The sequence below is a fragment of the Wasmannia auropunctata genome, unplaced genomic scaffold (assembly GCF_000956235.1).
Source record: "Wasmannia auropunctata unplaced genomic scaffold, wasmannia.A_1.0 LD336085.1, whole genome shotgun sequence".
Lineage (NCBI taxonomy): Eukaryota > Metazoa > Arthropoda > Insecta > Hymenoptera > Formicidae > Wasmannia > Wasmannia auropunctata.
The window spans coordinates 307,772-321,579 of record NW_012026805.1 but is presented as its reverse complement, the minus strand read 5'-3'; the positions used below and the strand labels follow the sequence as shown (position 1 = coordinate 321,579).

The 13,808-nt window shown below is 30.7% G+C and overlaps 1 protein-coding gene across 1 annotated transcript in view; it reads left to right on the top strand.

Moving 5' to 3' along the window:
• Positions 1-12,306, top strand: part of LOC105448530 (glutamate-gated chloride channel subunit beta-like) — a 547,315-nt gene extending 535,009 nt beyond the window's left edge. Inside the window, exons 3-6 of the mRNA XM_011687176.1 lie at positions 4,443-4,507; positions 11,358-11,578; positions 11,780-11,862; positions 12,007-12,306. Of these exons, the coding sequence (XP_011685478.1) occupies positions 4,443-4,507; positions 11,358-11,578; positions 11,780-11,862; positions 12,007-12,170 (533 nt within the window). The 3' untranslated portion in view covers positions 12,171-12,306. The remainder of the gene's footprint in view (positions 1-4,442; positions 4,508-11,357; positions 11,579-11,779; positions 11,863-12,006) is intronic.
• The last annotated feature ends 1,502 nt before the right edge of the window (positions 12,307-13,808 follow it).

The following is a 13,808-nucleotide window of genomic DNA, read 5'->3' as shown; positions in this document are numbered from 1 at the left end:
CCTCCACACCTCTCACTCCACTCTATCACCCCACACTCTCCACACTCACACTCCACCCTTACTGCCCACCCTTCACACTTCTCTAAATCTTCGCACAAACTCAGCTCTACCCACGATCGCTCCGGAAACGGAAGTCCCGCATTTTATACACATCTTATCAATTAAATATTAATGCAATCCGGGCACGCCAAGTTTTTGCTTCACTATGATCCCATTGGTTATTTTAATCATTTTAAGCATGTTTTATGAAACGTTTTAGGAACTAAAAATATTTGGAAAGACAATGGCATTAAACTTTTGCTGCATATACTTTTAGATGGTTAAACGGTTTATTAGAAAAATATTTTTGTTTCTATATCTAATCAAATACTTGGCAACTTGTATTTGCCAAGATTTGATCTCATATTTGTTTTTGGACAATTTTTATTGGTTAAAATAATTTTTTTGTTTAGGAATAATGTAACATACGATACTTTTTTATATACTTGGCGTAACCTTTTTCTTCTTTTTAAAGAGTTTTGGTAGAATTTTGATTTTACGGAAAAGCCAAAAATCACACAGTGTAAATCCAATAAATACGGTGAATGAGGACACACCGTAATGTTTTTATTTCAAGAAATTGCTATATCAGAAGTGATGTGTGACACTGAGCGTTGTCATGATGAAAAATTAAATCGTTTATTTATATTTCAGGTTTTTTTCTATGCACATTCTTTGTTTCTTAAATGCTCTATAAGCCTTTATAATATTCAGAATTCATTGTATTTTGAATTAATTCAAGACATCAAGGCAGCTACAATAGCGCAACTAAAGACACTTAAGTATGAAAAAGAAGAACTTCCAGTATTACTTTAGCAAGTAACAAGAATAAGTGTTAAAGTGTATTAGAAGCAAAAGAGAGTATTGAAGGAGACTAATTGAAATTTGTCTTTTAATGTAATAGGTTTCTAAAAATTAAAAAGAAACACGCTAGTGTGTGTAATTAACAAACAAAAATATTTAAAGAAAAGCCAAGAAATGAGCAATTAAAACAATTTGGTTGTAAAAATTAAAAAATTCCTTTACTAAAACATTTCTATGAAAAACGTTAGTATACGTTTTAATTACACAGAGTCTTCTTCAGGTAAAAACTTCTACACATTAAGTCAAACAAATAAGAATAAATTAAAAAATAGCAATTATCATAAATTATAAAATAGCGAGAAGCTGCGTGTTACAATAAACTTCCAAGAACCAACGCGAACCTGCAAATATAATCCCCCTCAACAACTTGTATATTACGCGTTCGAAACATTTTCTCAAAGATCTGAACGTGTCCAAAAAAGTCCATACGTCCATAGTAATTAAAAAGATTTTTTATTCACAATTCCTCGTTGCGTGGCGCAGACATGTCTAATCAAGAAATTAAACATATTAATCTGGCATCGTATCACCGACATCACCATAAGTCCGCAAAGATATATATTCGCTAAGAACAACAAACGAAAACTTGGCTAACAATAAATTCAGTACTAGAGCAACGCAGAATATAAAAGTAAAAAAAACTTATGTCAGGTCATGTAAGAGATTGCCACAAAGATGAGAACAAAGAATTGCTTGATGTCGCATCTTATTCAAACGAGACTTGCAAGTCAAATGTGAAAAGCTTTGTTTGTAAAACGCGAAGTCAAAAGATAGAAATAGAGTGACATCATTGTAAGTAACTGATCCTGTTATTTGTTTGTGATTATAAATATCAATAATTATTATTCGAAAGTAATTCTTCAAGGACAATAAAATAGGCGCAATCAAGCATCTCTATATCTTTGATAGAATTTATTCCGTTTTTTTGCTCCTTTATGTGGATCATCATTTTAGGGATCAATCTTTTGTGAAAATGGGTACGTCCAGATTTTTGATAGAATGTTTCGAACACGCAATATACAAATTGTTGAGGAGGATTTTATTCGCAGTTTCGCGTTGATTCTTAAAAAAGTTTATTGTAATTCGCAGCTTCTCGCTATTTTATAATTTGTAATAATTGCTATTTTTTAATTTATTTTTTAATTTATTTTTATTTGTGTGACTTATGTAAAAGTTTTTAGCTGAAGAAGACTGTGTAGTCAAAACGTACTAATGTTTTTTACATAAAGTTTTAGTAAAAAAATTTTTTAATTTTTACTCAATTGTTTTAATTGCTCGGTTTTTAGCCTTTCTTTAAATATTTTTGTTTATTAATAAGTTTCTTTTTATTTCAACATTCACCGTATTTTTTGATCACACCTCGTACATACTTAAATACATAGCAGCAAATAAATAATTGTAATTTAACTTTAGCTGTAAGGAATATGCAAATGTGTAAATAATAAATGTATATATATACACAGCCGTCGAAAAATTCCGGGCACTAGCAAAATTTTTATGTTTGGAGTTTTTAAGTTGTTGAACTTAGTGCACTGTACTAAATCAAAGAGTAAATGATTTTATCATTTTAAGAGCTACTTTAAAATATTCTGTATTGATTTTAAGTTTAATGCATCCCTACTACTGCAAATTCTTAAATCTGAAAACATGTTTGCTATACTAAAAATTGCAATGTTTGACGGAATGCGGTTTACTTGCAAAAATTTTTTTCGGGGATGCCGTTTGCAGCGTTATAAAGCTCGAATCTTCCTCTGTAATTTGAAAAAAAATGCAAGTCGCTACGATTTTTCGTCGCAAAGTTATCGGATTTTGCACATTGTGTGCGTTTGTGCGTATATAAAACACACACATACACTCACGATATCTAAAATTTGATCGCCAATCTTCCTGTGGTGCACATTGGGTAATGCCGACCGTACATGAAAAAAATATAAGGGTTACTTTAAAATGCTATAACTTTGCGACGAAAAATCGTAGCGACTTGCATTTTTTTCAAATTAAAGAGAAAGAGTCCAACTTTATGAAGCTGCAAACAACATTACCAAGAAAAATTTTAACAAGGTTGTGCGTTCCATCAAACTTTATAATTTTCAAACTGGCAAACATGCTCTCAGATTTAAGAGTTTACAGTAATAGGGATACATTAAACTTAAAATCGATACAGAGTATCTTAAAGTATTTCTTAAAATGATAAAATCGTCTACTCTTTGATTTAGCACAGTGCTGCACTAAGTTCAACGATTTAAAACTCCAAAACGTAAAAATTATGCTACTGTCCGGAAACTTTTCGACGGCAGTTTATATAATAGTATACATATTCGGACATTCGGACACATACATACTCCGTTCACAGCAAGAACGTACTTACCTGCTTCTGCGCATATGAACAGCACAGTAGGGAGAGTACATACCCACCGTAGGGCGCTACTCACAGTACAGTATTAGTGACATTAGTGATACTTTGATATCCATTTTTTCTTTCATTATTATGTTAAAAAATCGTTACATTGAAAAATATTGAACTAAACTGTTCGACAGAGTTTTGATAATAAACAATACCTATAAACGTAATCGATTTGATGTAGTAACATAAATAAGCTATACGAGCTTCAACGAGCAGTGGAGAGGGCCACTCTCCAAGCGTGGAGAGGACATGCGCGAGACGGGCGAATTCTCGTTAAAGCTGGATACGTTCTTGCTGTAATAATATATATATATATATATATATATATATATATATATAACAGTGTATAAATATATGTACACCCTGTTTACAGCAAGAACGTATATATATGTATATATATATATATATATACGTAATAAAGAGATATAGATGTATATTATAATCAACAATAATCAGAAACAATAATTTTAGGAAAATTCGTAAGCCAATCCGAGTCCTAACCACGACCCCAAGCTTTTTTCCAAGTATATAGCAGCATGTGCACAGCATGGCTCGATGAAAGCTTTCAGCGTATTCCTCAACAGCATCAACTTATGTTGATTTATATATAATAAAAACAAACATGCACTTAAAGAAATCTAATATATTTTTGTAGAAGATTCGACTTTATATACTTATAATTGTATAAAAATTACATTGGATGATTTCCATGTAAAGAAAAAATTTTACACCGATCGATCTATGATTTGCAATACTGACATTTCTTTTTAATATATTTAATATACATTGGAAAGTATAAATTATTCTAAATAAGTTTCTCCTATATATAAAAATACAAAATCTGTTAAATACTTACAGCATTTATGTAAGATATTGATAAAATAATTTACAGAGTAAACTTCTCGCCCTCATAGCACGAATTGATCGCAAGATATTGCTTTTTGTTTGCTTTAATGTACAGTTATTGTTTTCTTTTGTTTATGAAAGGCATTGAAAAATCTGTTATTGTTATAGCTTTACATAAGTACTTCTTATATTAATTTCAAAAAATTGATTGATCTTAACAACTTTGCAACATGATCGATCGAACAATCCAGAATATAGCAGATAAAATTATACTTATTTGTTGTTTCAGGAACATTGACTGTAAACGTGAGCGTATTGCTGTTAAGCTTAGCTTCTCCTGATGAGTCCAGTCTGGTAATATAATTATATATCTTCCTTTATCAATTTAATATAAAAAAATAATATAACACATAATTATAATATTAAAGAAATACATTATTAAAATCCTTAAAATATCATTTTTATATATAATATATATGTATACATACATATATTAATATACATATATGTAAAAATTTATATATGTATACAAGGTGGTTGGTATTTAATGGTAAAGCGCTCATGGGCAGGTAGAGCGGGCTTAACTGAATCAAAAAAACCTTCTATCATTTTGCGATCTTCGCAATAGTTATCGAGATATTAATTTATAAAAACCACCAAATGTAAACGCGCGGCGAAATACGACTGTCCTCGCAGTCGTCTAGCGCGCGGCGTGTGGAGAGCGAGGAATTTAACCAGTCGCACAGCACACCGCGCGTGAGGGGTTATATCTCTCCACGCGTTTGCATTCGGCGATCTTTATAAATTAAGTCTATAAATTAATATAAATTAATATAAATTAAGAAGAAAACAAAATAGTAGAGAACTTATTAATTCAGTTTAGCCCGCTTTTAACCCTACCCACGAGCGCTTTACCATTGAGTACCGGATACCTTATATAACATATTATATGTATATGCAGTGAGGAACAACAGTTCCGAAACGATTAATTATTTCAGAAAGTATTGGTTTTATGGAAAAATGTTTCAAATAAAAATTGTAGAGTTTAAGAAAATCTATTAGCTGATAATATTTATTTGAGCTTTGATTGACTTTGAAAAGCACAGTTAAGGTCAATAAAAATCTTAAACGGAAACCCATATTTTTTGTTACATATTCTTGTAGCTAGCTAACGTCGAGAGCTTTTTAAAATACTATGATAAAGTTATTTTTCATTAAGTACTTTTTGAGTTATAAGACTTGAAAATTATAATACCGCTGACATTTAGAGTAAAAAAATGCTACGGGAGTAACAAACTGTTGTGTGAGCAAACCATGGATCTAAGAATCTATGAATGGAGCGCAAGGCAATTCGGGTGTTTAACCCGCGGTAAGGAGTATAGTGCTGTCTCTTTCTGGGATAGGACCCCGTCGGATGTTTCCGCTGTATACCCGATGATTCGCGAAAGACTAGATATTCGCTAACCTTAAAGTACGGAATATATATCTTCCAGTTATATCTTCCAGTTCGATCTACGCGTCGCATTTCTTTTTCGGTCCGATTACCACAGACCGAAATTATACAGGTCAGCATTGCGTAAAAATTGGCACAAAATTAACAAAAAGCTAAAAACGCCGTTCGAGTATCTTCGATTAATTTTGTTACCCAGCCGATGGGGTCTTCTTGTAGAAAGAAACGATAAGCGGATAGAAGAGGAGAGCGCTAGGAGAAACATGGCTAACAATAACATTCCTTTCATAATTACCAGATGGCCAATTATTCAACCTTTTAAAAATAATCTTTAGAATGAGAACTTGAGAATTCCATCCATATTTGCCCGCCAAAAGAAATTTCCCTTCCCTGGAGATTGAGATAGACTTTGAATCAGGTAAATTAGCTCAAGAAAATATTCCTTTTTGCAATTGATTAATTCTCAGAAAAAGGATCCCAATGAAATCCAAATTTTCACTGACGGGTCTAGTAACGAAAGCGAAAATTCCGACTGGCAGGGCGGAGCCGCGTATATGATTCCCTCTACCAACATCCGTGGAGAATTTAAACTAAATAATTTTTCAGGATCCTTCACTGCCGAAATAGTAGGCCATAAGCAAAGCCCTTGATTTACTATCGGCCCACCGATGGACCTTTATAAACATTTGTACCGATTTTCTAAGTACTCTTTCAGCCTTGGACTCTTGTTCGGAACCTATACGTAGTAAAAAATCCCATTTTTGGAACCTTAATCCGATGATAAGAGATCTCTACAATAAAATCTGCTATTATTTAATTAACAACAGATCAATTCGTTTTACGTGGTGCCCGGCTCACAGAGGTATCCTAGGCAACGAAGAAGCCGACGCTGCCGCTAATTACGCTTCTCAGTATGGTATCAGGATTTGTAATAAAATTTTCTTTTCAGAAGTTTTGATGAATTGCAATGTATCTTACAAGCTAATTGACATTAACTATTTGGATACCTTAGTAGTCAATAAAAATAACCGATTTATTAAATTTTTCCAAAATTTTAACATTAATTTTATCAAAAAGTTTTCCATGAAAAGAATGGAGTCTGGATTATTAACAAGATTAATTACTGGTCTGGAATAGACAAATGATAGAAGGTTTAAGTGTGGTGTTTTAGATTTCCCTAATTGTAAATGTGGAATTGTTCAAGATATTAACCATATTTTCTGAAGTTGTTCACTCGTGGACAACTTTAGAAAAGCCATGATTGATTCATTACGAAAAATGAAATTGCAGGACCCCTTTTCTATTAAATATGTAATTGGGAACTTAAATTTCAAAATCATCAATGCTATAATCAAATTTATTAAAGCAGCTCAATTAGAGCTTGAAATTTCTCTTTAAACTTAGTTTTATTAATTACCCTATTTTGAGCTTTGGAATAGGGAGTCTCATTTTTTAGATTTCCCTAAATTTGTACGACTAACCAGCTGGACTATCGCAAAAAAATTCACGTCTGATCTCCCGGCCTCATATAGGAGATCAGTAACAACAATATAATTGTGGTACTGAGATTTGATTAAGAATCTAAAATCCAAAGGCAACAAAAAGAAGAAGAAGAGGAGAGCGCTCTCATTCCCCTTACCACAAATTTGGCAACCCCCTTGCCAATGAATCCACTCTACGCTCCGTCCATAGATTCTTAGGTCCGTAAAACAAACCTTTGAAACCTACGCTATGAAAGCGCTTAAAGGTTAATGTGCACGAAGCACACGCAAAAAGAAGGAATCACGTGTGACTCATCCTCAAGGGGTATGGTCAAGTGATGCTACAAATGCTTTTGAATCATTTGATTGACCAATCAGAAAATGCTTCAAAGCATGTAGCATCTTGACCGTACCCAAGAAGTTAGATTGTAACATGGCGACTGTAAGTTCCACGTTTGTTCACGCAGCTACCTTTAGTAAGGCATACTAAATCCTGTGTCTGGTTATTATTAGCACAAACCGACCCATTTTAATAATGCAAGCCTAACGAAACACAAACTATAGGATCCTTATCTTTGCTGTGACATATCTTCACACACATACAAGGGGGATGTAATATTAGAGTGGATAATCTCCATGTAATACACCTTCGACAATGCTAATATCAGCGATATTGTGGGATTTATCTTTGGTTAACCTTTGATAAACATCAGGATAAAATGATTCCGTGACGTTGTAAATGCCAAAAGCGTGATTACGGAACGCAGCCTGTAACTTTCAAAGCATAATTATAATTCAAAAAGTACTTAATGAAAAATAATTTTATCATAAAAGCGTTTTTAAAAGTGTTTTAAAAGCTCTCAACGTCAACTAATGTAACAAAAAATAGAGATTTTCATTTAAAATTCTTATGTTGACCTTAACCGCGCTTTTTAAGATCAATCAAAGCTTAAATAAATATCACCAGCTAATAGATTTTTTAAACCCTATAATTTTTGTTTGAAACATTTTTCCATAAAACCATTACTTTCTGAAAAGTATTGGTTTTATGAAAAAATATTAAAAAATATTAAAAGACCCCAATTTTATCAGAAATGCTGTGTCTGTTTTTTTATGATTGGATAACACATTGCCAAACCGCAAATGATGCACATTTCGAACTTTTACTGTGAATTAAAAATCCAAATCCGTCTATTTATCTTACCTTTACTAGCCAGATAGTTCCCTATCTTGCCTTGATTAGCCGGATAGACTTATCTTGCTTTTACTGGTTAAATAATGCGTCAAGAGCTTTTCAAAACGCGCGCTCATACCCACACACATACACACATACAAGATGTAGATTCGACCGGGCAAGTTCCACGCGGTAGACCTTGGATAATGCTAATGCCGGCGCTGCGGTACTGTAACTTTCAAGCTTCATAATTCGAGATTTCCTTAAACAAAAAATATTTTATTACGATGCTTTGGAAAGTTGTTGCACCAGCTATTAGATTTTGAAACCAAAAATAGGGTGTTTCATTTTAAAAAATTGATGAAACCTTGATCTGATCTTGATGACACCACCCAAGGTCAAACTAGTAAAATTATTAAATAAATTCTTTTAAGCCCTACAACATTTGTTTAAAATATTTTTTTTAACGCTTAGTTTCCGAAATATATTTACACTTTTTGGCATATATATATAACATATTATACATAATATACAATATTTATTATATGTAGATTAATTACAATGTGGAACAAAATTTGATCTTTTTTGCATCACGAGTGCAAATATAATTATTTCCGATGTACTTTTGCTTGTTAAACACGAATCCGTTAGCAAAAGTTGGCTAACGTCACAATTTTAGGAAAAAAGACGTCAGAGACCGAAAATGATTTTGAAAATTTTCAAGACATTGCAGCACCGACAGCTAATTTTTTGCTTAAGTTCGTTAATGCCACGTGAAGTATCAACTTTTAACTTTAAAATGTATTATGGTTCATTACAATATGATTCCGAGATATAGCCATTTGAACAATATACATGTTTAGATATAGATATTTTTTTCATGTAACATTTAGTCATATCCGACGTATTTTTGCTTGCTGGACATGAATCCATTAGCAAAAATTGGCTATCACATTGCAATTAAAAAAAAATATGTCAAAGAGGCTGAAAACGATTTCATTTTTCTCAAAATTGTGACATTATAGCCAACTTTTGCCAACGGATTCAGCAGACAAAAATACGTCAGAAATGATTATTTACATTTGTGATGAAAGAAAAAATTAAATTTTGTCGGATAATGTTACATGAGAAAAAAATACTATAATCTGTTCACAGCAAGAACGTATCCAACTCAGACAAAAATTAGTTCGTTTCGCATATGTCCCCGCCACAGAATATTTAAAGAGCGCCCCTCTTCACTGCTTGTTCAGGCTCTTATAGCTTGCTTATGTTACTATCAAAACATCATAACCTTACCACATATAGAGTACCTCTAGTAATTAGAAGTACTCTAATACGATATACCATTTATGATTATAGGTAATTATATATTATGTGTTATCAAAACTCCATCGTTCGATGTTTTTCAATGTAAAGACTTTATAACGTAACTTCTTACACAGCGACGGAAGAAAAATTGAATATCGAAATGACACTAATGTTACCTCCTTTGAGGAAGAACAAACAAGGCAAGATAAACAATGATAAATAAAAATTAATTATTAATTTATTTATTTTAATGGAGATTACAGTTTTAAAGTTTTAAATGTCTTTTTTAATATGAGTTTACTGCGGGAAAAATATGTTGAAATTTAATACATTATTTGAATAATTATGAATGTTTTAGATATAAAAAATATTTAAAATTATATAGTCGTAAGATTTTATTTTTCATGTTATGATATGTATATTATTATTTTTTTTACTTAAGGCGATGCTGGAAGGTCGAAAAAATTTTTACGAGGTCGATAAAACAGTCTGTTCAATTTCAATGGTACATACCTCTAAATGACTTCTTTCAATATCTTCTCTCTCAGTCAAACACATACATTGTCCTTATATAACTTATTGGAACCATCTCTTGCATAATCCGGCACTTACTACTGACGCAATTTTTGTTGTTTTTACCATTTCATATTATATTTTGGCTATGCGTACGAACACCACAAATTGCAGTTTAGTGGATATCTTTTTTTCTACGCTTTCAACCGTAGCTCAAAAGACTTTGTATTATTCGTTGATGTAATCTGTGGCATTAGACGTAAGCATATTGTACATATAAGTTACAGAACTTTTACATTAATGAAATGTTTATGTCAGGTTACGGTTAGCTATCAGCTGTACGAAAAAATGTAATTTTTTAATTTTTTTCCGATTTTACTACAAATTCGACGGTCTAACACCACAATTTCAAGTCTATTTCAACCCTGTGAAAGGATTTTCAATTCCGTTCAGCCAATTCGGAGAAATTTATTGAACTGCAATGTGTCGGTATTTTCGACCTTCCAACATCGTCTTAATTTTAAAAATAAATTCTAAAAACATGTTCACATGATGGATTTATTATATCGTAAATTATAGACAATCTTGCTGTGTAGTTTAAATATATTATAATTTCAATTTAAACACACTGAAATGTAAAAATTATCTCATCTATTTAATTTTCTAATAATAAACGCAAGCCTGAACATGCCGTATTTACGAATACGGTACTCGAGTAGCGCCCTAAGCTGGGACAATAGTGAGTACGTATCCTCCCCACTTACTATACTGACAATGAGCATATGCGCAGAGCCACGTTCTTACTAGCTGTGAATAGAGTATATATGTATTCAAATTGCTATATCTCGGAAACCAGAAATCATATCGTAATGAACTAAAATGCATTTTAAAGCCAAAAGTTGCTTTCATGTGGTATTAACGAAATTAAGCAAAAAAATTAACTACCGCTGCAATGTCTTGAAAAATTGTCGTTTTTGGCCTCTTTAACGTCATTTATCTCAAAATTAAATAATAACCAATTTTTATCAACAAATTCAGCAACGTGTTCAGACAAAAATACGTCGGAAATGACTATTTACACTTGTGATGCAAAATGATGTTACACAGTGTTATTTATATTTACAAATATATTTAAAAGTATATTTATATTTACAAATTTGTAATTAATTCTTAAACATAATTTCTTTCTCTATATATTATAAATTAAATCTCAAGATTATAAATTAAAATATAACCAAGATTATGTAAACTTATACGATCATTTATCTGCTTTTACAGAAATACGAGGTGGAATTCTTATTGCAACAACAGTGGTACGATCCACGATTGCGTTATAGCAACAGATCCAAATATGAGTTTTTAAATGCGATTCATCATTACGATAACATCTGGTTGCCGGATACGTATTTCATAATGCATGGAGATTTCAAGGATCCGCTCATTCCTGTTCACTTTGCCCTGCGGATATACCGTAATGGCACCGTCAACTATCTTATGCGGTACTTAAAACCTTGATATATTTTACTTGCAAGCTAAATGTTCTTGCGAATATTTCTTTCTCTGTAATTGTTAAACTTTAGGAAACATTTTAATAAAGTTTCTTAAATAACTTAAGAGCAATATTAATTAAATAAATTTTTAATTGTTTTTATTCATTAATTGAAAAATTTTTTTGTAAATAAATTATTATCATTTTACAGGCGTCATCTTATCCTATCCTGCCAGGGTAGACTTAATATCTTCCCTTTCGACGACCCATTGTGTTCATTCGCAATCGAGAGCAGTGAGTAATTAAAATAAACGTTATGAAAGATAGTATGAAAATAATTAAAATAGCTCTCGAATATGAATGATGTAACAGGAAAATGTTATCTTAAATATATATTTTTGCACGTAAATTAATAAAATCTCCAATTTTATATTTCAGTATCGTATGAACAGACAGCGATTACATATGTGTGGAAAAATGATGAGGGTACGTTACGAAAAAGCCCAAGCCTGACGTCACTGAATGCTTATCTCATTAAAAATCAGACAATCACATGTCCGATCAAAGTGAGCTGGCGAGGTGAGCAAAATAATCGTTTGTAATATTTTATAAATTTAGAAAAAAAAAATCGAAATGTTCATCTCAAATGATTCTTTTGAGAATTACAAAAATGTTATTAAATGCACTCTGCAATATTATTGTACGCTTTTATGTTACTCGTTGAAGATTATTAGAATTTTTTTCTTACATTTTTTACTTCTTTAATTTGCTAGTTAATGTAACAATTTTTATATAAAAATATAATTTTTTTAACATAATTGATATATATCTATATGTATAATATTAAAATATATATATAAATATATATATATGTAACATTGGCCATATATTTTTCGAATATTATTATTAAATATAAATAAGTTTCTTTTTAGTTTCATTCTGTGGAAAAAAAACATAAAAAAACATAAATCCGATATTGCACTTGGTTATCAGATCAATGTATGCATATGATCTTAGAATCTGTATCTTTTTAACTTTTATTCCATTGGGAGTGAAACTCATCATTGTCTATATTATTGATTGCTTCAACCTCGGATTGCTCAACCTTAAATTAATAAATTTAATAAATATTATCGAAAAAGTACATTTTTAGAAAAATCCATGATCTTCTCTCCATGTCTATAAATTACAGAAATAGTGATATATTTTCTAACAAAGAAATCTCGTGAAGTGTCAAATTTCTGATTTTAACGAACCTTTTTACACATGTAGATTACTTAATTTGTAGATGAATTTAGAAAAGAGCTGTCCAAAAACGGTTTTGAAGGGTGAAACCATCCCTTATGTGTAAAGCGAGCTTAAGTTTTTTTTTATTATATCTCAAAATTTATTTAAAATATCAAAAAATATTTTACACAAAAGTTTTATAGTAAAATCATATCTTTTCACTCACATCAAAATTGAAAAAAAGGAATTTATTTTCGAAAATTTTAAAAAATTTTTTGAGAAATAATTATTTTTCAAAAATGTTATTGACGTAAATGAATACATATGATTTTGTCATAAAACTTTTGTATAAAACATTTTTTAATATTTTGAATAGTTTTCAAGACAAAACGTTGTAAAATAACTTTAATATAAAGAAAGTGATTTCAAAGCCATTTTTCCGCCGCAACTAATACTTTTTAAATTCATTTCTTTACGAAATCTATATGTATGCAGTTTTATTAAAATGAAAACTTGACACTTGTTATAAACCTAATTATGCATTCACACATTTCGGTCGAACATTGTTTTATTTTTTCTGTGACAAAACGCTATCACTTCCATACCACCTTGCGGTAGATAGCTTGGTGCGTTTTTTTATATTGATTTCTCCAATAGGCCCAATCCACTCTTATTTTTTAAATTATTCGAAATGTTGTCCTCCCGTTTTAATAGTTTTTGAGATATGTACAATAAATTTAAAATAACATTTTTTAAATAAAACAAAAACAATATTAAAATATAGAAAAATATAGAATTATATATATACATATGTATTTAAAGTAATTTTTCAACTTTTTGTCTTTATATCTCGAAAACTATTCAAGATATTAAAAAATGTTTTATACAAAAGTTTTATGACAAAATCATATGTATTCATTTACGTTAATAACATTTTTTAAAAATAATTGTTTTTAAAAAAATTTTTGGAAATAATGAGTAAAATTATAATTTATAACGCTGAATTCAAATTG